At 41.0% G+C, this 24685-nt stretch overlaps 1 protein-coding gene across 16 annotated transcripts in view; it reads right to left on the bottom strand.

Annotated features, from left to right (window-relative positions):
• brca2 (BRCA2 DNA repair associated) overlaps nt 1–16290 on the bottom strand; it is a 41765-nt gene extending 25475 nt beyond the window's left edge. For 9 of the 16 annotated variants that reach the window (XM_021563158.2, XM_021563163.2, XM_021563164.2 and 6 more), the window contains exons 1-3: nt 6467–6875; nt 1409–1483; nt 1033–1281 (exon numbers count right to left, since the gene is read on the bottom strand). In XM_021563158.2, the coding sequence (XP_021418833.1) occupies nt 1033–1281; nt 1409–1460 (301 nt within the window). In that variant the 5' untranslated portion in view covers nt 1461–1483; nt 6467–6875. Of the gene's footprint in view, nt 1–1032; nt 1282–1408; nt 1484–6173; nt 6295–6466; nt 6876–7260; nt 7442–7666; nt 7766–15240 lie in introns of those variants that run through there. The other 7 variants (XM_021563148.2, XM_021563156.2, XM_021563144.2 and 4 more) reach the window with 6 other exon arrangements.
• Between the last annotated feature and the right edge of the window lie 8395 nt (nt 16291–24685).

Here is a 24685-nt window from a genome sequence, read left to right as displayed (position 1 = left end):
GGCCAAAATTCACCCAACATATTGTGGGAAGCTTGTGGAAGGCTACCCGAAACATTTGACCCAAGTTAAACAATTTAAAGGCAATGCTACCAAATACTAATTAAGTGTATGTAAACTTCAGACCCACTGGGAATGTGATGAAAGAAATAAAAGCTGAAAGAAATCACTCTATTATTCTGACATTTCACATTCTTAAAATAAAGTGGTGATCCTAACTGACCTAAGACAGGGAATCTTTACTAGGATTAAATGTCAGGAATTGTGAAAAACTGAGTTTAAATGTATTTGGCTAATGTGTATGTAAACTTCCGACTATGTAAACTGAGATCATGTGACACTAAAATAAAGTCCACCTGTGTGCAATCTAAATAATTATGTGACTTCTGGAGGTAATTGGTTGCACCAGATCGTATTTAGGGGCTTCATAGCAAAAGGGTGATTACATATGCATGCATCACTTTTCCATTTTTTAAATAAGTTATTTTAATTTCACTTCACCAATGTTTTCTGTGTGACCAACATCAAGATGTAAGTTGCATCTCAATAGTTTTATTGCTTCTTTAAATCAGGACAACAGTTTTCAGCTGTGCTAACAATTGCAAAAGGGTTTTCTAATGATCAATTAGCCTTTTAAAACAATCAACTTGGATTAGCTAACACAACGTGCCATTGGAAGTGAGTGATGGTTGCTGATAATGGGCCTCTGTACACCTATTTAGATATTTAAAAAAAAAAAAACATTTAAAAAAAGGTGTTTCTAGCTACAATAGTCATTTACAATTTTAACAATGTCTACACTGTATTTATGATCAATACAATGTTATTTTAAAATTGACAATTGTATTGCTTTTCTTTCAAATTAAAAAACAAGGACAATTAAGTGATCCCAAACTTTTGAACAGTAGTGTAGGTCCTTGGATGTGAAAGGAGTAGGCTTGCCAACAATCCTTAACAGTACATTTTGGGCTAGGGTAAGTCAATGATGAAATTTAGAATAGTTTATTTTAACAGTGCAAACAAATATTTCTCTACCTTGATCAGGAAAAAACACTGCATCTTCTATCAATGTCTCAGGAGACTGTGGTCTTCTTTGCCTGAAAATCTTCGGGGTAGAGAACATATCACCATCAAGGGGACATTTCCCCAATGGTGTTTTGAAACTACCATCTTGTCCACAAGATATTGCAGTACTGGGATTATCTTTCTCTGTATCACCCCAATCCCGACTGGAAGCTTTAGCAGTGAGCTCTTCAAACCAGTTTGGGTTCAGAGGTCCCAACTCTTCATTGAGAGGATATGGAATAGAGAAGAGTCAGTATAAATTATATGACAATATCATTGCTAGCAGGTGCATTAATATGATTATAATGAGAAAATTAGATGCAAAGTTAAAAACATGACTTGCTACCTTCCCATATTTGATCCTTGAAAGCATCAAACATGTTTCTCCTTATGTCCATGTCTTAGGTCATCTGTGGTATGCCTGAAACGAGTTGATTATTAAAGTTTACTTAGCTAGATAAGCAAATAGCTAGTCCATATGCAGCATTCACGACTGGCAAACCTACAGTGCAGTCGCAAACTATTCAGACCCTTTGTTATTTTACAGCCTTATTCTAAATTTTAATCAATTAAAATGTTTCAGCAATCTAAACACACTACCCCATAATGCCAAAGCGAAAGTTTAGACATTAATAAAAACGAAGACCTTATTTACATACAGTACCAGTCAAAGGTTGACACACCTACTCATTCAAGGTATTTATTTTATTTAACATTTTCCACTTTGTAGAATAATAGTGAAAACATCAACTATTAACTAACATATGGAATCATGTAATAACCAAAAGTGTTAAACACATCCAAATATATTTTATTTTTGAGATTCTTCAAAGTAGCCACCCTTTGCCTTGATGACAGACTTGCACTCTTGGCATTCTCTCAAACAGCTTCATGAAGTAGTCACCTTGTAACAAGGTAGAGGTGGAATACAGAAGATAGCCCTATTTGGTAAAGGACCAAGGCCATATTGTGGCAAGAACAGCTCAAATAAGCAAAGAGAAACGACAGCATCATTGAAGATATTAAGGTCAGTCAAGGCAGAACATTTCAAGAACTTTGAAAGTTTCTTCAAGTGCAGTCGCAAAAACCATCAAGCGCTATGATCAAACTGGCTCTCATGAAGACCGCCACAGGACAGGAAGACCCAGAGTTACCTCTGCTATAGAGGATACGTTCAATAGTTACCAGACTCATTGCAGCCTAGATAAATGCTTCAGAGCTCAAGTAACAGACATCTCAACATCAACTGTTCAGAGGAGACTGTGTGGAACAGGCCTTCGCTGTAAAATTGATTCAAATAAACCACTACTAAAGGACAGCAATAAGAGACTTGCTAGGGTCAAGAAACACAAGCAATTAACATTAGACTGGTGGAAATCTGTGCTTTGGTCTGTTGAGTCCAAATTTAAGATTTTTGGTTCCAAACGCCGTGCCTGTGACGCAGGGTAGGTAAACGGATGATCTCTGCATGTGTGGTTCCCACTGCATGGAGGTGGTGGTGCTTTGCTGGTGACATTGTCAGTGATTTATTTTGAATTGAAGGGAAACTTAACCAGCATGGCTACCATAGCATTCTGCAGCAATATGTAATCCCATCTGGTTTGCACTTAGCGGGACTATCATTTGACTCCAGGCTGTGTAAGGGCTACTTGACCAAGAAGGAGAGTGATGGAGTGCTGCATGAGAGGACCTGTTCTCCACAATCACCCGACCTCAACCCAATTGAGATGGTTCGGGATGAGTTGGACCACAGAGTTTAGGAAAAGCAGCCAACAGGTGCTCAGTATATGTGGAAACTCCTTCAAGACAGTTGGAAAAGCATTCCAGGTGAAGCTGGTTGAGAGAATGCCAAGAGTGTGCAAAGCTGTCATCAAGGCAAAGGGTGGCTACTTTGAAGAATCTCAAATATTAAATATATTTTGATTTGTTTAACACTTTCTTGGTTACAACATGATTCCATATGTGTTTTTGATTGGTACTGTAAGTATTCAGACCCTGAATAATGACCGCGGTATACCCTCAAAATTGACCGCAGTTGCATCTTGTTTTCATTGATCATCCTTGAGATGGTAAATTCAATTGATTGTACATGATTTGGAAAAGCACACACCTGTCTAGATAAGGGCCAACAGTTGACAGTGTATTTCAGAGCAAAAACCAAGCCATGAGGTCGAAGGAATTGTCTATACAGTTCTGAGACAGGATTGTCGAGGCACAGATCTGGGGAAGGGTATCAAAAAATGTCTGCAGCATTGAAGGTCCCCAAGAACACATTGACCTCCATCATTCTTAAAATGGAAGAAGTTTGTAACCACCAAGACTCTTCTCACAGCTGGCCACCCGGCCAAACTGAGCAATCGGGGGAGAAGGGCCTTGGTCAGAGAGGTGAAGTACAGAGGTCTTAATGAAAACCTGCTCCAGAGCGCTCAGGACCTCAGACTGGGGCAAAGGTTCATCTTCCAACAGGACAACGACCCTAAGCACACAGCCAAGACAATGCAGAAGTTGCTTCAGGACAAGTCTCAATGTCCTTGGGTGGCCCAGCCAGAGCCCAGACTTGAACCCGTTCTAACATCTCTGGAGAGACCTGAAAATAGCTGAGCAGCGACACTCCCCATCCAATCTGACAGAGGATATGCAGAGCGGAATGGTATAGAAACTCCCAAAATGCAGGTGTGCCAAGGTTGTAGTGTCATACCCAAGAAGAATCAAGGCTGTAATCGCTGCCAGAAGGTGCTTCAACAAAGTACTGAGTAAAGCGTGTAGATGTGATCGGGGGGGGAGGGCAGACTATTTAATCAATTTTAGAATAAGGCTGTAACGTAAAATGTGGAATAAGTCAAGGGTTCTGAATACTTTCTGAATACACTCTGTGGCAAGCCATCTGTTAGCTCAGCCTGTTCTTATAGACGAGACGTGACATAGTAAATGTAAATCCGGGACACTCAAATTAGTTTGATATGTAACCATACCAAATATAACCATACCAAATGTAACATAAGACAAATGGTTACTGGGTGGTTGGTCGGGGTGGGTAGGTGGGCATATAACAGTAACGTCTTGCAAGTTAGAATCTCACAGACAACTTTAGCATTTTATTAGCTACTTTTAAGATACTTTGCAACTACTTAGCATGTTAGCTAACCCTTATCTCTAGCTAACATCAGCTAACCATAGCCACCTAGCTAGAATTTGTGACATATGTTTTGCAAATGTACAACATATTGTACATTTTGCAAATTTGGAACATAATATGAATTGTGATAAACATTCACAAAATAATACATACCATTTGAAATGTAACAGTTAATTTAGTATGATGTCCCAGATTTACGTACAGAATCATATGAAATGCTGAGACCAGGTTGGTTTGCTAGCTACCTCGAAGCATGATGTTTACAAGGCAAGCTAGGCAAGGTAGTTAGCTTGCTAATATTAGGTAACTGAGATACTTTGAGAAATGCTAATATTACAACGTTCGGGTCTTTACGTGTCAAAAAATACATCACATAACACTATTTGACTCGTCATATAAGCTTGTTGACTAATCAGGCCCTGAATACGTCACATAATTTAACACATTCATAAATGTTTTGCATAGTTGTTATACATTCATTACACCATCACTCGTATTTCAATTGTCACAATGATACGAATGCTATGATGCTGGTAAAGTTGTCTCTTGCACCTGCGGCAAGAATGCAGACACACTTCCTAAACTCTGGACAGTGCTGGTCATTAAAAAAAAGCTAGCTAGCTGATGGATGCAAACAATGTTCTTCCTCAAAAACATAGCAAAACCACAATCTGTTTCAGTAGCTATAGTTATCTAGCTGGGTGTCATCTAAAATACTCCTAATTTATAAGACAGTTCTTATTTGATTAATGGTGGTCTGACCCACCTATGTGAAGCTAGCCACAATAATGGAATTTGCAGTTCACTTCTAAATAAGTCTCATTAAAAGTGATACAATTGAATACAAATAGTGGTATCATGCCATAATGGAAAAGATCGTGCTAAACGAGGTTGGAATGTTATATAAATTAAAACAAGACCATTTGTTAATTTGACAATCTGTTGAAATCACACTAGATGTACTAGACTTTCAAATTCCATTGAGGGCATACTTATTTAACCGTACAGCCTTACCTATGGATTGTGGGTCAATGACATGGGTTATCAGTCTATTCAGTGACAACCAGAGAACATTAACGTTGTAGTTTTTATTGCGGGACTCTGAAACCACTGAATTGAGCCACATTTATTGTACCAGTCAACCTACTATGTGTATTGAACACTATTCCAGAGGAAAAACAATTCAATGTGGATGTTTTGGAGTCCGATTACTCTGAGGGGGTAAGGCGGTACAGTGCAATATTAATGTCAATACTCTGACTGGGGAGGTAATTTCCCACAGTCAAAGTCCTGCATTTTTTGTTGTATGTTTTACTTTTTATTTAACCTTTAATTTAATAAGAGCTATGATGCCAATATTTGCGTCAACTCTTCAGTTGTGTTCTGTGGGTGTCACCGAAGACTGATAACCCATTTCATTGCTCCACATTCCAACCTTGTTTAACATTGTTTTGTCTAAATTAGGCATGATTCCACCAATTGTAACCTTCTGCATCACTTTCAAAAAGGGACTTATTTTGAAGGTGAAAAGCACATTCCACTATTGTGGCTAACTTCACAACACAATAACCCGGTCTGGTCAAGCCTCACTAGCCATAATCAGCTAGCTGGCTGTTTATAACGTTAGCTTTGCGCAACAAGGTTAAGTAGCTGGCTAGCTAGTTATTTTCATGAACTGAAGTTCGATTTTAATAGAACAACAAGTGACTACCTAGCTAACACTTACTCACATGGATTCCTAAATCATTGCTAAGAAAATGTATAATGACTGCAGTTTCTACTGGTCATTGTTTTCAAGCTGGTTGCATTGGTGCAAGCTAGGTACCAAGCTAAAGCTAGCTACCCCAGAAGTTGCTAATAACATCATTATCAAATATACTTGCAAACATTGATCATGTTCGTTGGATCCTTATCTTATTTAAAAATGCTCACACAGACGTTATCCCTTTCGGTCGAACAAATAATTACTTATTACCAACACGGTATGGTAAACACATCGTTCGTGGATGGTGTACTTGTTTACAGGCGTATTTTTGTACAGCTTTGACAGTGGTGGCGCTTGGCCAGCACGTGCAAATTCAGTACACACAACCTTCTATAATAGAATTGTGTTATTTGACGTGTCAAATTAAAAGCTTATTTGACGAGTCAAATAGTGTTTTGACGTGCATATATTTTTTGACGTGTATATTGTTTGACACGCAAATACCCAAACGGCGTTCCATAGCCGGAAGCCATTCGTTAAATAAAAATGTAATTTCAACTTACTCTGCCAATTGTCCGTAAGGTTGGTCCTTATGATGGGGGCGAAGTTGAGAAAAAGCATATAATAGAACATTAATTAAACTTTCCAAACATGGGTCAGTTGTAGACCCACTTCCTCTCCGCTTACCTCATGTCAAAATAACAGTCCTGCAAGTGCGCCATAAACGGCACAAAAAAGCAAGACATTGTGGGGGACTTTGACTTGAGGTAAGCAGTAAGGAACTGACCTCCCGGAGGAACTGCATGACCCACGGTATATGTTCCATATTCCCCCTGCATAATGATCAACTATATACACAATCCACATAGTACATTGAAATTGAACTGTATTTCACTGCTGGCTTCCGGCAGACTTTTCAGGGGGTCAAACAACTAGTTCGTAAGTTAAATACTAGCGTTGCTAAAACGCACCTAGCTTTGTAGCTAACTAATACAGTTGTCACAAGGAGTTGTTACCACTAACTGTTAGTCCATATTTAGCTAGAGAGCTAACGTTAGTCAACTGAAAAGTTAACGATATGAAGATTTAACTAGCTTGGTAACGTTACATAAAGACATCTAAAGATAACTAGCAAGATAGCTAACAACAGATAACGAGTTACCACTGTTATTCCATACTTAGCTAGAGAGAGCTAACGTTAGTAAGCTGAAAAGTTAACGATATGAAGATTGGTAACGTTACATAAAGACATCTAACGTTAACTAGCTAGATAGCTAACAACAAACCAACACTGATTAAAAAAAAAGTGATGACAGCTAGCAAGCTACGCTAGGTGCAAGAGATAAAAATAAATTACATAACAAATGTCTTCTTCTCCTTCTCACAGCAGGGGTAAACATGAGTGCACTGTAGCTAGCAGTCCTTACACAGAAAACAGACCGATAGCTATGACTTCCTTTGACTGCTTAATAAGGTAACGTAAAATGTTTGTCAGACTGTATCAGTCAGAACCTTCTTTTTCTATGGTGCAATGGGCGGTCCGCAAACATACGTTTAAGGTGCATGCCGACACCTACTCTGCTGGAGTGTGTGGGTCAATTACGATTTACAATATTAGCGCCACATTTCTAAATCCTCCTACCTAACTCAGTACTTCTGAGAAAATAAAAAAGAGCCCTACTCTTCAAATAAGCCCTCTTCAAAATCTCGTCCAACCTCAGTGACCCTACACTTCAATCTTTCAGTCACTTCAAAATACTTACAACAATATAACGACACATTAACAAACATGTTTTATAACTAAACCAAGATAGACCACAGCCTGTCGTTTCCAATGGTAACAAATGAGTCCTTGTGGGCAGAACAATCAAGGAGGTGGGCAAAGGCAAGCACGAACGGGCCAATAAGATCTCGCTAGTTAGTGCTTGGATTTTATTGGCCCGATCTAGCAGACATCTGCATATTTCCGTTAGGGAAAACCTAGTCTGTGAAATACGCATGTTCAATAGTTCAATTCGCCTTTGCACTCCTAAATAACGCATTTAAAATCAAAATATATACTTTGGCATAAGCTAAAGTCTACAAAACTTCGTCAACTATGTTCATAACATATTCTAGTTTTGTGAACAGAAAACTATTGATATCCAATGTTTAATCTATGACATTTGCAGAATGTAGGCCAAAATCCGTCTTCTCCAACTGCTGGCCACTGGGCCTCCTTTCACTACCATATTTGGTGGAAACACCAAGCGGATGCTACATATTTATACATCCAGTGAAATATCTGTCTTGTTGTTCTATTTGTGCCATTCACATGCTTGCCAACCAGAACTAATGATGAGCTTTTGTACAATGTCCTAGGCGCAATCTAGCAAATGCCACCTCTTCCTTCCTAATCTGACCTTTGAATTTTGGTCCACCGACCTTTCTTGGAGGGCATATAAATGCCGGCCCTTGGGCTCAGAGTCCTGTCTCTCCTGCCACACGTCTATCAAAAAGGCTCTTATCTCACATTTGGCCTCACCTCTAGTCAGAACATGCTGCTTCTTCTTCTTTAAGATTTTATTGGCGGACTACATCCAGAAAGATGTATTGCCACCACCAACTGAGTGGGCTAAAAACTGAGATACGGTGGGGCAAAAAAGTATTTAGTCAGCCACCAATTGTGCAAGTTCTCCCACTTAAAAAGATGAGAGAGACCTGTAATTTTCATCATAGGTACACTTCAACTATGACAGACAAAATGAGAAAAACAATCCAGAAAATCACATTGTAGGATTTTTTATGAATTTATTTGCAAATTATGGTGGAAAATAAGTATAGCTGGCTGACTAAATACTTTTTTGCCCCACTGTACTTGAATGAAAAAAATATAGTCAGAACATTTAACCACTGTCTTTGACTTAACTTCGCCCACTGTCGTCCGAGTGTGGCCGGGGTAGGCCGTCATTATAAATAACAATGTGTTCGTAACTGACATGCCTAGTTAAATAAAGGTAAAATAAATAAAAACAGATTTTTTTTCCCCTTTAGCTGTTAATTTTCTTGAAATCCAAAGGCAAAACCTAGATTTGAGCCAATGTCTAAAGCAGTTTAACATGTTTTTACTCCAACCTTGTGAAAGTAACAAACTGACACATTTTCATTTTCATCAAAACAACTTTATATCGAAGGAATGCAGTTGAGTTGATTTGACGGCCTTTACGTATGCAGTTCGGCGCGTGATGACCATTATATGCTGACCACACCGCTCGCGTTCCAAATAAATGTACACATACATGTTATTCAATCATTGCACCCACAATGCTCACGAGCGCCAACGAGTGTCTGCGTTTCCAAGCACTAAAATAGAAGTCAGTTCTATTTGTGACGCTGAACGCGGTGCAAGTCCTGCCTGTCCCATCTCCTAGTTTATAGAAGCATATACCCACATGCCATCTCCTCATTGGTTTTACCCACGTGAGTGATTGAAAGATGAACTGAGGTCGGTTGGTCGGCTGTGGTAATATACCTTTTTATGAAAGTTAAGATGCCAATCGCCATATAAAGTCCAAAAAGGAAAAGCCTGAAAGGAGGAGAGATGACTAGAAATGATTTGGTTGACCGTTTTATGTGTGGATTAATTGTCAGACCTTGTGCATTTCAGGTAAAATAACAACTCAACGTTTACATCCCAAGACAAATTAGCTAGCAACTGCAAGCTAGCTAGCTGAATTGCCATACATGTTTAATGCTTTTTGATCTGCCGTTAACCCCAAACAACAACTTATTTTTTTGTTCACTTATGTTTTATTATTCTAATGTATATAAATGTTTGAATTGTCAGTTATTAATGATAATATTAATTAATTAATTAAACCTATTTTACCTCACTCTAGAGAGTTGTAGGTCTAGATATCTGACAATGTATTTACACATTTACAGACTGTGTGTGAGAGAGATAGGAGAGTGTGTGTGTGTGTGTGTGCATGTTGTATTTTATTTTTTCCTTGTCAGCCACCCATCTCTGCTTCATAAAAAAACTAAAGTCTAGAACTCCCTCCAGGTCATCCCTCTCCATTCCTTGGTCTTGGTTGCCTGATGAGTCACCCTGAATTTTAATCGCTACATACAGTGTCTTTGGAAAGTATTCAGAGCCCTTGACTTTTTCCACATTTTGTTAGTTTACAGCCTTATTCTAAAATGTATTAAATTGTTTTCCCCTCATCAATATACACACAATACCCCATAATAACAAAGGAACATTTTAGCAAATTTATTAAAAATAAAACAGAAATACCTTAAGTATTTAGACCCTTTGCTATGAGATTCGAAATTGAGCTCAGGTTCATCCTGTTTCCATTGATCATCCTTGAGATATTTCTACAACTTTATTGGACTCCACCTGTGGTAAATTCAATTGATTGGACACGATTTATATATATTTTTTAAATATCACATTTACATAAGTGTTCAAACCCTTTACTCAGTACTCAGCACATTTGGCAGCATTTACAGCCTCGAGTCTTCTTGGGTATGACTGTACAAGCTTGGCACACTGTATTCGGGGAGTTTCTCCCATTCTTCTCCTCAGATCCTCTCAAGCTCTGTTAGGTTGGATGAGGAGCGTTGCTGCACAGCTATTTTCAGGTCTCTCCAGAGATGTTAGGTTGGGTTCAAGTCCGGGCTCTGGCTGGGCCATTCAAGGACATTCAGAGACTTGTCCCGAAGCCATTCCTGCGTTGTCTTGGCTGTGTGCTTAGGGTCGTTGTCCTGTTGGAAGGTGAACCTTCGCCCCAGTCTGAGGTCTTGAGCGCTCTGGAGCACGTTTTCTCAAGGATCTCTCTGTACTTTGCTCAGTTCATCTTAGCCTCAATCCTGATTAGTCTCCCAGTCCCTGCCCCTAAATAACACGCCAACAGCATGATGCTGCCACCACCATGCTTCACCGTAGGGAAGGTGCCATGTTTACTCCAGACGTAACACTTGGCATTCAGGCCAAAGAGTTCAAACCTGGTTTCATCAGACCAGAGAATCTAGTTTCTCATGGTCTGAGAGTCTTTAGGAGCATTTTGGCAAACTCCAAGCAGGCTGTCATGTGCCTTTTACTGAGGAGTAGCTTATGTCTGGCCACTCTACCATAAAGGCCTGATTGGTGAAGTGCTGCTGAGATGGTTGTCCTTCTGGGAGGTTCTCCTATCCCCACAGAGGAACTCTAGAACTCTGTCAGAGTAACCATCGGGTTCTTAGTCACCTCCCTGACCAAGGCCTTTCTCCCCCGATTGCTCAGTTTAGGCGGGTGGCTAGCTCTAGGAATAGACTTGGTTTTTCCAAACTTCTTCCATTCAAGAATGATGGGGGCTAATGTGTTCTTGGGGACCTTTAATGCTGCAGAACTGTTTTGGTACCCTTCCCCAGATCTGTGCCTCGACACAATCCTGTCTCAGAGCTCTACGGACAATTCCTTTGACCTCGTGGCTTTGGTTTTGCTCTGACATGCACTGTCAAATGTGGGCCCTTATATAGACTAGAGGTCGACCGACTATGATTTTTCAACACTGATACCGATTATTGGGGGACCAAAAAAATCCGATACCGATTAATCGGTCGATTTATTTATTTGTAATAATGACAATTACAACAATACTGAATGAACACTTATTTTAACTTAATATAATACTTCAATAAAATCAATTTAGCCTCAAATAAATAATGAAACATGTTCAATTTCTTTTAAATAATGCAAAAGTGTTGGAGAAGAAAGTAAAAGTTCAATATGTGCCATGTAAAAAAGCTAACATTTAAGTTCCTTGCTCAGAACATGAGAATATATGAAAGCTGGTGGTTCCTTTTCACATAAGTCTTCAATAGTCCCAGGTAAGAAGTTTTAGGTTGTAGTGATTATAGGAATTATAGGAGTATTTCTCTATATACCATTTGTATTTCATATACCTTTGACTATTGGATGTTCTTATTGGCGCTAGTATTGCCAGTGTAACAGTATAGCTTCCGTCCCTCTCCTCGACCCTAGCTGGGCTCAAACCAGGGACACATTGACAACAGCCACCCTCAAAGCATCGTTACCCATCGCTCCACAAAAGCCACAACCCTTTCAGAGCAAGGGGAACAACTACTTCAAGGCCTCAAAGCGAGTGACGTCACCGATTGAAACGCTATTAGCGCGCACCCCACTAACTAGCTAGCCATTTCACATTGATTACACCAGCCTAATCTCGGGAGTTGATAGGCTTGAAGTCATAAACAGCTCAATGCTTGAAGCACAGCGAAGAGCTGCTGGCAAATGCACGAACGTGCTGTTTGAATGAATGCTTACGAGCCTGCTGCTGCCTACCACCGCTCAGTCAGACTGCTCTTTCAATTCATAGACTTAATTATAACACACAGAAATACGAGCCTTAGGTCACTAATATGGTCAAATCCGGAAACTATCATTTCGAAAACAAAACGTTTATTCTTTCAGTGAAATACTCAACCGTTCCGTATTTCACTGAAAGAACAAGTGGCATCCCTAAGTCTAAATATTGCTGTTACATTGCACAACCTTCAATGTTATGTCATAATTATGTACAATTCTGGCACATTAATTACGGTCTTTGTTAGGAAGAAATGGACTTCACATAATTCGCAACGAGCCAGCCGGCCCAAACTGCTGCATATACCCTGACTCTGCTTGCACGGAACGCAAGAGAAGTGACACAATTTCCTTAGTTAAAATAAATTCATGTTAGCAGGCAATATTAACTAAATATGCAGGTTTAAAAATACATACTTGTGTATTGATTTTAAAGAAAGGCATTGATGTTTATGGTTAGGTACACATTGGTGCAACGACAGTGCTTTTTTCGCAAATGCGCTTATTAAATTATCACCCGTTTGGCGAAAGTAGGCTGTGATTCGATGAGAAATTAACAGGCACTGCATCGATAATATGCAACGCAGGACAAGCTAGATAAACAAGTAATATCATCAACCATGTGTAGTTAACTAGTGATTATGTTAAGATTGATTGATTGTTTTTTATAAGATAAGTTTAATGCTAGCTAGCAACTTACCTTGGCTTCTTGCTGCACTCGCGTAACAGGTAGTCAGCCTGCCACGCAGTCTCCTCGTGGAGTGCAATGTAGTCGGCCAAAAATGCAGATTATCGATTGTTAAGAAAACTTTAAATCGGCCCTAATTAATTGGCCTTTTCAAATCATGTCCAATCAATTGAATTTACCAAAGGTGGACTCCAATCAAGTTGTAGAAACATCTCAAGAAGGATCAATGGAAACAGGATGCACCTGAGGTCAATTTCGAGTCTCATAGAAAAGGGTCTGAATAGTACCACCTGTATCAAATCAAATTTATTTATATAGCCCTTCGTACATCAGCTGATATCTCAAAGTGCTGTACAGAAACCCAGCCTAAAACCCCAAACAGCAAGCAATGCAGGTGTAGAAGCACGGTGGCTAGGAAAAACTCCCTAGAAAGGCCAAAACCTAGGAAGAAACCTAGAGAGGAACCAGGCTATGTGGGGTGGCCAGTCCTCTTCTGGCTGTGCCGGGTGGAGATTATAACAAAACATGGTCAAGATGTTCAAATGTTCATAAATGACCAGCATGGTCGAATAATAATAAGGCAGAATAGTTGAAACTGGAGCAGCAGCACAGTCAGGTGGACTGGGGACAGCAAGGAGTCATCATGTCAGGTATTCCTGGGGCATGGTCCTAGGGCTCAGGTCCTCCGAGAGAGAGAAAGAAAGAGAGAATTAGAGAGAGCATATGTGGGATGGCCAGTCCTCTTCTGGCTGTGCCGGGTGGAGATTATAACAGAACATGGCCAAGATGTTCAAATGTTCATAAATGACCAGCATGGTCGAATAATAATAAGGCAGAACAGTTGAAACTGGAGCAGCAGCACAGCCAGGTGGACTGGGGACCGCAAGGAGTCATCATGTCAGGTAGTCCTGGGGCATGGTCCTAGGGCTCAGGTCCTCCGAGAGAGAGAAAGAGAGAAGGAGAGAACGCACACTTAGATTCACACAGGACACCGAATAGGACAGGAGAGGTACTCCAGATATAACAAACTGACCCTAGCCCCCCGACACAAACTACTGCAGCATAAATACTGGAGGCTGAGACAGGAGGGGTCAGGAGACACTGTGGCCCACTCCAAGGACACCCCCGGACAGGGCCAAACAGGAAGGATATAACCCCACCCACTTTGCCAAAGCACAGCCCCCACACCACTAGAGGGATATCTTCAACCACCCACCTACCATCCTGAGACAAGGCTGAGTATAGCCCACAAAGACCTCCGCCACGGCACAACCCAAGGGGGGAGGGGGAGGGGGGGGCAACCCAGACAGGATGACCACATCAGTGACTCAACCCACTCAGGTGACGCACCCCCTCCAGGGACGGCATGAGAGAGCCCCAGTAAAGCCAGTGACTCAGCCCCTGTAATAGGGTTAGAGGCAGAGAATCCCAGTGGAAAAGGGGGAACCGGCCAGGCAGAGACAGCAAGGGCGGTTCGTTGCTCCAGAGCCTTTCCGTTCACCCTCCCACTCCTGGGCCAGACTACACTCAATCATATGACCCACTGAAGAGATGAGTCTTCAGTAGAGACTTAAAGGTTGAGACCGAGTTTGCGTCTCTGACATGGGTAGGCAGACCGTTCCATAAAAATGGAGCTCTATAGGAGAAAGCCCTGCCTCCAGCTGTTTGCTTAAAAATTCTAGGGACAATTAGGAGGCCTGCGTCTTGTGACCGTAGCGTACGTGTAGGTATGTACGGCAGGACCAAATCAGAGAGATAGGTAGGAGCAAGCCCATGTAATGCTTTGTAGGTTAGCAGTAAAACCTTGAAATCAGCCCTTGCTTTGACAGGAAGCCAGTGTAGAGAGGCTAGCACTGGAGTAATATGATCAAATTTTTTGGTTCTAGTCAGGATTCTAGCAGCCGTATTTAGCACTAACTGAAGTTTATTTAGTGCTTTATCCGGGTAGCCGGAAAGTAGAGCATTGCAGTAGTCTAACCTGGAAGTGACAAAAGCATGGATTAATTTTTCTGCATCATTTTTGGACAGAAAGTAGCCTAGTTATTGTTATGTAATTTTGTGCTACTTTTTATTTCATTTTTTACTTAATTAAGTCAATATTTTCTTAACTCTATTTATTGAACTGCATTGTTGATTAGGGGCTTGTAAGTGAGCATTTCACGGTAAGGTTGTATTAAGCGCATGTGACAAATTACATTTGATTTTACTTATGTAAATAAGGTATTTCTGTTTTTTATTTGCAAAAATGTCTAAAAACCTGTTTTTGCAAAAACCTGTTTTTGCAGTAAGGAACTGACCTCCCGGAGGAACTGCATGACCCACGGTATATGTTCCATATTCCCCCTGCATAATGATCAACTATATACACAATCCACATAGTACATTGAAATTGAACTGTATTTCACTGCTGGCTTCCGGCAGACTTTTCAGGGGGTCAAACAACTAGTTCGTAAGTTAAATACTAGCGTTGCTAAAACGCACCTAGCTTAGTAGCTAACTAATACAGTTGTCACAAGGAGTTGTTACCACTAACTGTTAGTCCATATTTAGCTAGAGAGCTAACGTTAGTCAACTGAAAAGTTAACGATATGAAGATTTAACTAGCTTGGTAACGTTACATAAAGACATCTAAAGATAACTAGCAAGATAGCTAACAACAGATAACGAGTTACCACTGTTATTCCATACTTAGCTAGAGAGAGCTAACGTTAGTAAGCTGAAAAGTTAACGATATGAAGATTGGTAACGTTACATAAAGACATCTAACGTTAACTAGCTAGATAGCTAACAACAAACCAACACTGATTAAAAAAAAAGTGATGACAGCTAGCAAGCTACGCTAGGTGCAAGAGATAAAAATAAATTACATAACAAATGTCTTCTTCTCCTTCTCACAGCAGGGGTAAACATGAGTGCACTGTAGCTAGCAGTCCTTACACAGAAAACAGACCGATAGCTATGACTTCCTTTGACTGCTTAATAAGGTAACGTAAAATGTTTGTCAGACTGTATCAGTCAGAACCTTCTTTTTCTATGGTGCAATGGGCGGTCCGCAAACATACGTTTAAGGTGCATGCCGACACCTACTCTGCTGGAGTGTGTGGGTCAATTACGATTTACAATATTAGCGCCACATTTCTAAATCCTCCTACCTAACTCAGTACTTCTGAGAAAATAAAAAAGAGCCCTACTCTTCAAATAAGCCCTCTTCAAAATCTCGTCCAACCTCAGTGACCCTACACTTCAATCTTTCAGTCACTTCAAAATACTTACAACAATATAACGACACATTAACAAACATGTTTTATAACTAAACCAAGATAGACCACAGCCTGTCGTTTCCAATGGTAACAAATGAGTCCTTGTGGGCAGAACAATCAAGGAGGTGGGCAAAGGCAAGCACGAACGGGCCAATAAGATCTCGCTAGTTAGTGCTTGGATTTTATTGGCCCGATCTAGCAGACATCTGCATATTTCCGTTAGGGAAAACCTAGTCTGTGAAATACGCATGTTCAATAGTTCAATTCGCCTTTGCACTCCTAAATAACGCATTTAAAATCAAAATATATACTTTGGCATAAGCTAAAGTCTACAAAACTTCGTCAACTATGTTCATAACATATTCTAGTTTTGTGAACAGAAAACTATTGATATCCAATGTTTAATCTATGACATTTGCAGAATGTAGGCCAAAATCCGTCTTCTCCAACTGCTGGCCACTGGGCCTCCTTTCACTACCATATTTGGTGGAAACACCAAGCGGATGCTACATATTTATACATCCAGTGAAATATCTGTCTTGTTGTTCTATTTGTGCCATTCACATGCTTGCCAACCAGAACTAATGATGAGCTTTTGTACAATGTCCTAGGCGCAATCTAGCAAATGCCACCTCTTCCTTCCTAATCTGACCTTTGAATTTTGGTCCACCGACCTTTCTTGGAGGGCATATAAATGCCGGCCCTTGGGCTCAGAGTCCTGTCTCTCCTGCCACACGTCTATCAAAAAGGCTCTTATCTCACATTTGGCCTCACCTCTAGTCAGAACATGCTGCTTCTTCTTCTTTAAGATTTTATTGGCGGACTACATCCAGAAAGATGTATTGCCACCACCAACTGAGTGGGCTAAAAACTGAGATACGGTGGGGCAAAAAAGTATTTAGTCAGCCACCAATTGTGCAAGTTCTCCCACTTAAAAAGATGAGAGAGACCTGTAATTTTCATCATAGGTACACTTCAACTATGACAGACAAAATGAGAAAAACAATCCAGAAAATCACATTGTAGGATTTTTTATGAATTTATTTGCAAATTATGGTGGAAAATAAGTATAGCTGGCTGACTAAATACTTTTTTGCCCCACTGTACTTGAATGAAAAAAATATAGTCAGAACATTTAACCACTGTCTTTGACTTAACTTCGCCCACTGTCGTCCGAGTGTGGCCGGGGTAGGCCGTCATTATAAATAACAATGTGTTCGTAACTGACATGCCTAGTTAAATAAAGGTAAAATAAATAAAAACAGATTTTTTTTCCCCTTTAGCTGTTAATTTTCTTGAAATCCAAAGGCAAAACCTAGATTTGAGCCAATGTCTAAAGCAGTTTAACATGTTTTTACTCCAACCTTGTGAAAGTAACAAACTGACACATTTTCATTTTCATCAAAACAACTTTATATCGAAGGAATGCAGTTGAGTTGATTTGACGGCCTTTACGTATGCAGTTCGGCGCGTGATGACCATTATATGCTGACCACACCGCTCGCGTTCCAAATAAATGTACACATACATGTTATTCAATCATTGCACCCACAATGCTCACGAGCGCCAACGAGTGTCTGCGTTTCCAAGCACTAAAATAGAAGTCAGTTCTATTTGTGACGCTGAACGCGGTGCAAGTCCTGCCTGTCCCATCTCCTAGTTTATAGAAGCATATACCCACATGCCATCTCCTCATTGGTTTTACCCACGTGAGTGATTGAAAGATGAACTGAGGTCGGTTGGTCGGCTGTGGTAATATACCTTTTTATGAAAGTTAAGATGCCAATCGCCATATAAAGTCCAAAAAGGAAAAGCCTGAAAGGAGGAGAGATGACTAGAAATGATTTGGTTGACCGTTTTATGTGTGGATTAATTGTCAGACCTTGTGCATTTCAGGTAAAATAACAACTCAACGTTTACATCCCAAGACAAATTAGCTAGCAACTGCAAGCTAGCTAGCTGAATTGCCATACATGTTTAATGCTTTTTGATCTGCCGTTAACCCCAAACAACAACTTATTTTTTTGTTCACTTATGTTTTATTATTCTAATGTATATAAATGTTTGAATTGTCAGTTATTAATGATAATATTAATTAATTAATTAAACCTATTTTACCTCACTCTAGAGAGTTGTAGGTCTAGATATCTGACAATGTATTTACACATTTACAGACTGTGTGTGAGAGAGATAGGAGAGTGTGTGTGTGTGTGTGTGTGCATGTTGTATTTTATTTTTTCCTTGTCAGCCACCCATCTCTGCTTCATAAAAAAACTAAAGTCTAGAACTCCCTCCAGGTCATCCCTCTCCATTCCTTGGTCTTGGTTGCCTGATGAGTCACCCTGAATTTTAATCGCTACATACAGTGTCTTTGGAAAGTATTCAGAGCCCTTGACTTTTTCCACATTTTGTTAGTTTACAGCCTTATTCTAAAATGTATTAAATTGTTTTCCCCTCATCAATATACACACAATACCCCATAATAACAAAGGAACATTTTAGCAAATTTATTAAAAATAAAACAGAAATACCTTAAGTATTTAGACCCTTTGCTATGAGATTCGAAATTGAGCTCAGGTTCATCCTGTTTCCATTGATCATCCTTGAGATATTTCTACAACTTTATTGGACTCCACCTGTGGTAAATTCAATTGATTGGACACGATTTATATATATTTTTTAAATATCACATTTACATGTGTTCAAACCCTTTACTCAGTACTCAGCACATTTGGCAGCATTTACAGCCTCGAGTCTTCTTGGGTATGACTGTACAAGCTTGTCACACTGTATTCGGGGAGTTTCTCCCATTCTTCTCCTCAGATCCTCTCAAGCTCTGTTAGGTTGGATGAGGAGCGTTGCTGCACAGCTATTTTCAGGTCTCTCCAGAGATGTTAGGTTGGGTTCAAGTCCGGGCTCTGGCTGGGCCATTCAAGGACATTCAGAGACTTGTCCCGAAGCCATTCCTGCGTTGTCTTGGCTGTGTGCTTAGGGTCGTTGTCCTGTTGGAAGGTGAACCTTCGCCCCAGTCTGAGGTCCTGAGCGCTCTGGAGCACGTTTTCTCAAGGATCTCTCTGTACTTTGCTCAGTTCATCTTAGCCTCAATCCTGATTAGTCTCCCAGTCCCTGCCCCTAAATAACACGCCAACAGCATGATGCTGCCACCACCATGCTTCACCGTAGCGAAGGTGCCATGTTTACTCCAGACGTAACACTTGGCATTCAGGCCAAAGAGTTCAAACCTGGTTTCATCAGACCAGAGAATCTAGTTTCTCATGGTCTGAGAGTCTTTAGGAGCATTTTGGCAAACTCCAAGCAGGCTGTCATGTGCCTTTTACTGAGGAGTAGCTTATGTCTGGCCACTCTACCATAAAGGCCTGATTGGTGAAGTGCTGCTGAGATGGTTGTCCTTCTGGGAGGTTATCCTATCCCCACAGAGGAACTCTAGAACTCTGTCAGAGTAACCATCGGGTTCTTAGTCACCTCCCTGACCAAGGCCTTTCTCCCCCGATTGCTCAGTTTAGGCGGGTGGCTAGCTCTAGGAATAGACTTGGTTTTTCCAAACTTCTTCCATTCAAGAATGATGGGGGCTAATGTGTTCTTGGGGACCTTTAATGCTGCAGAACTGTTTTGGTACCCTTCCCCAGATCTGTGCCTCGACACAATCCTGTCTCAGAGCTCTACGGACAATTCCTTTGACCTCGTGGCTTTGGTTTTGCTCTGACATGCACTGTCAAATGTGGGCCCTTATATAGACTAGAGGTCGACCGACTATGATTTTTCAACACTGATACCGATTATTGGGGGACCAAAAAAATCCGATACCGATTAATCGGTCGATTTATTTATTTGTAATAATGACAATTACAACAATACTGAATGAACACTTATTTTAACTTAATATAATACTTCAATAAAATCAATTTAGCCTCAAATAAATAATGAAACATGTTCAATTTCTTTTAAATAATGCAAAAGTGTTGGAGAAGAAAGTAAAAGTTCAATATGTGCCATGTAAAAAAGCTAACATTTAAGTTCCTTGCTCAGAACATGAGAATATATGAAAGCTGGTGGTTCCTTTTCACATAAGTCTTCAATAGTCCCAGGTAAGAAGTTTTAGGTTGTAGTGATTATAGGAATTATAGGAGTATTTCTCTATATACCATTTGTATTTCATATACCTTTGACTATTGGATGTTCTTATTGGCGCTAGTATTGCCAGTGTAACAGTATAGCTTCCGTCCCTCTCCTCGACCCTAGCTGGGCTCAAACCAGGGACACATTGACAACAGCCACCCTCAAAGCATCGTTACCCATCGCTCCACAAAAGCCACAACCCTTTCAGAGCAAGGGGAACAACTACTTCAAGGCCTCAAAGCGAGTGACGTCACCGATTGAAACGCTATTAGCGCGCACCCCACTAACTAGCTAGCCATTTCACATTGATTACACCAGCCTAATCTCGGGAGTTGATAGGCTTGAAGTCATAAACAGCTCAATGCTTGAAGCACAGCGAAGAGCTGCTGGCAAATGCACGAACGTGCTGTTTGAATGAATGCTTACGAGCCTGCTGCTGCCTACCACCGCTCAGTCAGACTGCTCTTTCAATTCATAGACTTAATTATAACACACAGAAATACGAGCCTTAGGTCACTAATATGGTCAAATCCGGAAACTATCATTTCGAAAACAAAACGTTTATTCTTTCAGTGAAATACTCAACCGTTCCGTATTTCACTGAAAGAACAAGTGGCATCCCTAAGTCTAAATATTGCTGTTACATTGCACAACCTTCAATGTTATGTCATAATTATGTACAATTCTGGCACATTAATTACGGTCTTTGTTAGGAAGAAATGGACTTCACATAATTCGCAACGAGCCAGCCGGCCCAAACTGCTGCATATACCCTGACTCTGCTTGCACGGAACGCAAGAGAAGTGACACAATTTCCTTAGTTAAAATAAATTCATGTTAGCAGGCAATATTAACTAAATATGCAGGTTTAAAAATACATACTTGTGTATTGATTTTAAAGAAAGGCATTGATGTTTATGGTTAGGTACACATTGGTGCAACGACAGTGCTTTTTTCGCAAATGCGCTTATTAAATTATCACCCGTTTGGCGAAAGTAGGCTGTGATTCGATGAGAAATTAACAGGCACTGCATCGATAATATGCAACGCAGGACAAGCTAGATAAACAAGTAATATCATCAACCATGTGTAGTTAACTAGTGATTATGTTAAGATTGATTGATTGTTTTTTATAAGATAAGTTTAATGCTAGCTAGCAACTTACCTTGGCTTCTTGCTGCACTCGCGTAACAGGTAGTCAGCCTGCCACGCAGTCTCCTCGTGGAGTGCAATGTAGTCGGCCAAAAATGCCGATTATCGATTGTTAAGAAAACTTTAAATCGGCCCTAATTAATTGGCCTTTCCAAATCATGTCCAATCAATTGAATTTACCAAAGGTGGACTCCAATCAAGTTGTAGAAACATCTCAAGAAGGATCAATGGAAACAGGATGCACCTGAGGTCAATTTCGAGTCTCATAGAAAAGGGTCTGAATAGTACCACCTGTATCAAATCAAATGTATTTATATAGCCCTTCGTACATCAGCTGATATCTCAAAGTGCTGTACAGAAACCCAGCCTAAAACCCCAAACAGCAAGCAATGCAGGTGTAGAAGCACGGTGGCTAGGAAAAACTCCCTAGAAAGGCCAAAACCTAGGAAGAAACCTAGAGAGGAACCAGGCTATGTGGGGTGGCCAGTCCTCTTCTGGCTGTGCCGGGTGGAGATTATAACAAAACATGGTCAAGATGTTCAAATGTTCATAAATGACCAGCATGGTCGAATAATAATAAGGCAGAATAGTTGAAACTGGAGCAGCAGCACAGTCAGGTGGACTGGGGACAGCAAGGAGTCATCATGTCAGGTATTCCTGGGGCATGGTCCTAGGGCTCAGGTCCTCCGAGAGAGAGAAAGAAAGAGAGAATTAGAGAGAGCATATGTGGGATGGCCAGTCCTCTTCTGGCTGTGCCGGGTGGAGATTATAACAGAACATGGCCAAGATGTTCAAATGTTCATAAATGACCAGCATGGTCGAATAATAATAAGGCAGAACAGTTGAAACTGGAGCAGCAGCACAGCCAGGTGGACTGGGGACCGCAAGGAGTCATCATGTCAGGTAGTCCTGGGGCATGGTCCTAGGGCTCAGGTCCTCCGAGAGAGAGAAAGAGAGAAGGAGAGAACGCACACTTAGATTCACACAGGACACCGAATAGGACAGGAGAGGTACTCCAGATATAACAAACTGACCCTAGCCCCCCGACACAAACTACTGCAGCATAAATACTGGAGGCTGAGACAGGAGGGGTCAGGAGACACTGTGGCCCACTCCATGGACACCCCCGGACAGGGCCAAACAGGAAGGATATAACCCCACCCACTTTGCCAAAGCACAGCCCCCACACCACTAGAGGGATATCTTCAACCACCCACCTACCATCCTGAGACAAGGCTGAGTATAGCCCACAAAGACCTCCGCCACGGCACAACCCAAGGGGGGAGGGGGAGGGGGGGGCAACCCAGACAGGATGACCACATCAGTGACTCAACCCACTCAGGTGACGCACCCCCTCCAGGGACGGCATGAGAGAGCCCCAGTAAAGCCAGTGACTCAGCCCCTGTAATAGGGTTAGAGGCAGAGAATCCCAGTGGAAAAGGGGGAACCGGCCAGGCAGAGACAGCAAGGGCGGTTCGTTGCTCCAGAGCCTTTCCGTTCACCCTCCCACTCCTGGGCCAGACTACACTCAATCATATGACCCACTGAAGAGATGAGTCTTCAGTAGAGACTTAAAGGTTGAGACCGAGTTTGCGTCTCTGACATGGGTAGGCAGACCGTTCCATAAAAATGGAGCTCTATAGGAGAAAGCCCTGCCTCCAGCTGTTTGCTTAAAAATTCTAGGGACAATTAGGAGGCCTGCGTCTTGTGACCGTAGCGTACGTGTAGGTATGTACGGCAGGACCAAATCAGAGAGATAGGTAGGAGCAAGCCCATGTAATGCTTTGTAGGTTAGCAGTAAAACCTTGAAATCAGCCCTTGCTTTGACAGGAAGCCAGTGTAGAGAGGCTAGCACTGGAGTAATATGATCAAATTTTTTGGTTCTAGTCAGGATTCTAGCAGCCGTATTTAGCACTAACTGAAGTTTATTTAGTGCTTTATCCGGGTAGCCGGAAAGTAGAGCATTGCAGTAGTCTAACCTGGAAGTGACAAAAGCATGGATTAATTTTTCTGCATCATTTTTGGACAGAAAGTAGCCTAGTTATTGTTATGTAATTGTGTGCTACTTTTTATTTCATTTTTTACTTAATTAAGTCAATATTTTCTTAACTCTATTTATTGAACTGCATTGTTGATTAGGGGCTTGTAAGTGAGCATTTCACGGTAAGGTTGTATTAAGCGCATGTGACAAATTACATTTGATTTTACTTATGTAAATAAGGTATTTCTGTTTTTTATTTGCAAAAATGTCTAAAAACCTGTTTTTGCTCTGTCATTGTGGGGTATTGTGTGTAGATTGCTGAGTATTTGTATTTAGTTAATACATTTTAGAATAAGGATATAACTTAACAAAATGTGGAAAAGGTTAGGGGGTCTGAATACTTTCCAAAGGTCTGTGGAGAACAATTGTCAGTTTGGCTGGAGCGATGTGGTTGTACTCATCCTTCTTCTTCCTCCAAACACGGCGAGTGGAGTTTAGACCAAAAAGCTCTATTTTTGTCTCATCAAACCACACGACCTTCTCCCATTCCTCCTCTGGGTCATCCAGATGGTCATTGGCAAACTTCAGACAGGCCTGGACATGCGCTGGTTTGAGCAGGGGGACCCTGTGTGGGCTGCAGGATTTTAATCCATGACAGCGTAGTGTGTTACTAATGGTTTTCTTTGAGACTGTGGTCCCAGCTCTCTTCAGGTCATTGACCAGGTCCTGCCGTGTAGTTCTGGGCTGATCCCTCACCTTCCTCATGATCATTGATGCCCCACGAGGTGAGATCTTGCATGGAGCCCCAGACCGAGGGTGATTGACCGTCATCTTGAACTTCTTACATTTTCTAATAATGCGCCAACAGTTGTTGCCTTCTCACCAAGCTGCTTGCCTATTGTCCTGTAGCCCATCCCAGCCTTGTGCAGGTCTACAATTGTATCCCTGATGTCCTTACACAGCTCTCTGGTCTTGGCCATTGTGGAGAGGTTGGAGTCTGTTTGATTGAGTGTGTGGACAGGTGTCTTTTATACAGGTAACTAGTTCAAACAGGTGCAGTTAATACAGGTAATGAGTGGAGAACAGGAGAGCATCTTAAAGAAAAACTAACAGGTCTGTGAGAGCCGGAATTCAAATACTTATGTCATACAATAAAATGCTAAGTAATTACTTAAAAATGATAATGTGATTTTCTGGATTTTTGTTTTAGAT

The sequence above is a fragment of the Oncorhynchus mykiss genome, chromosome 15 (genome assembly GCF_013265735.2).
Source record: "Oncorhynchus mykiss isolate Arlee chromosome 15, USDA_OmykA_1.1, whole genome shotgun sequence".
NCBI classification, from domain to species: domain Eukaryota; kingdom Metazoa; phylum Chordata; class Actinopteri; order Salmoniformes; family Salmonidae; genus Oncorhynchus; species Oncorhynchus mykiss.
The sequence above is the reverse complement of the archived record's forward strand: the minus strand, read 5'-3'. Positions and strand labels throughout refer to the sequence as shown.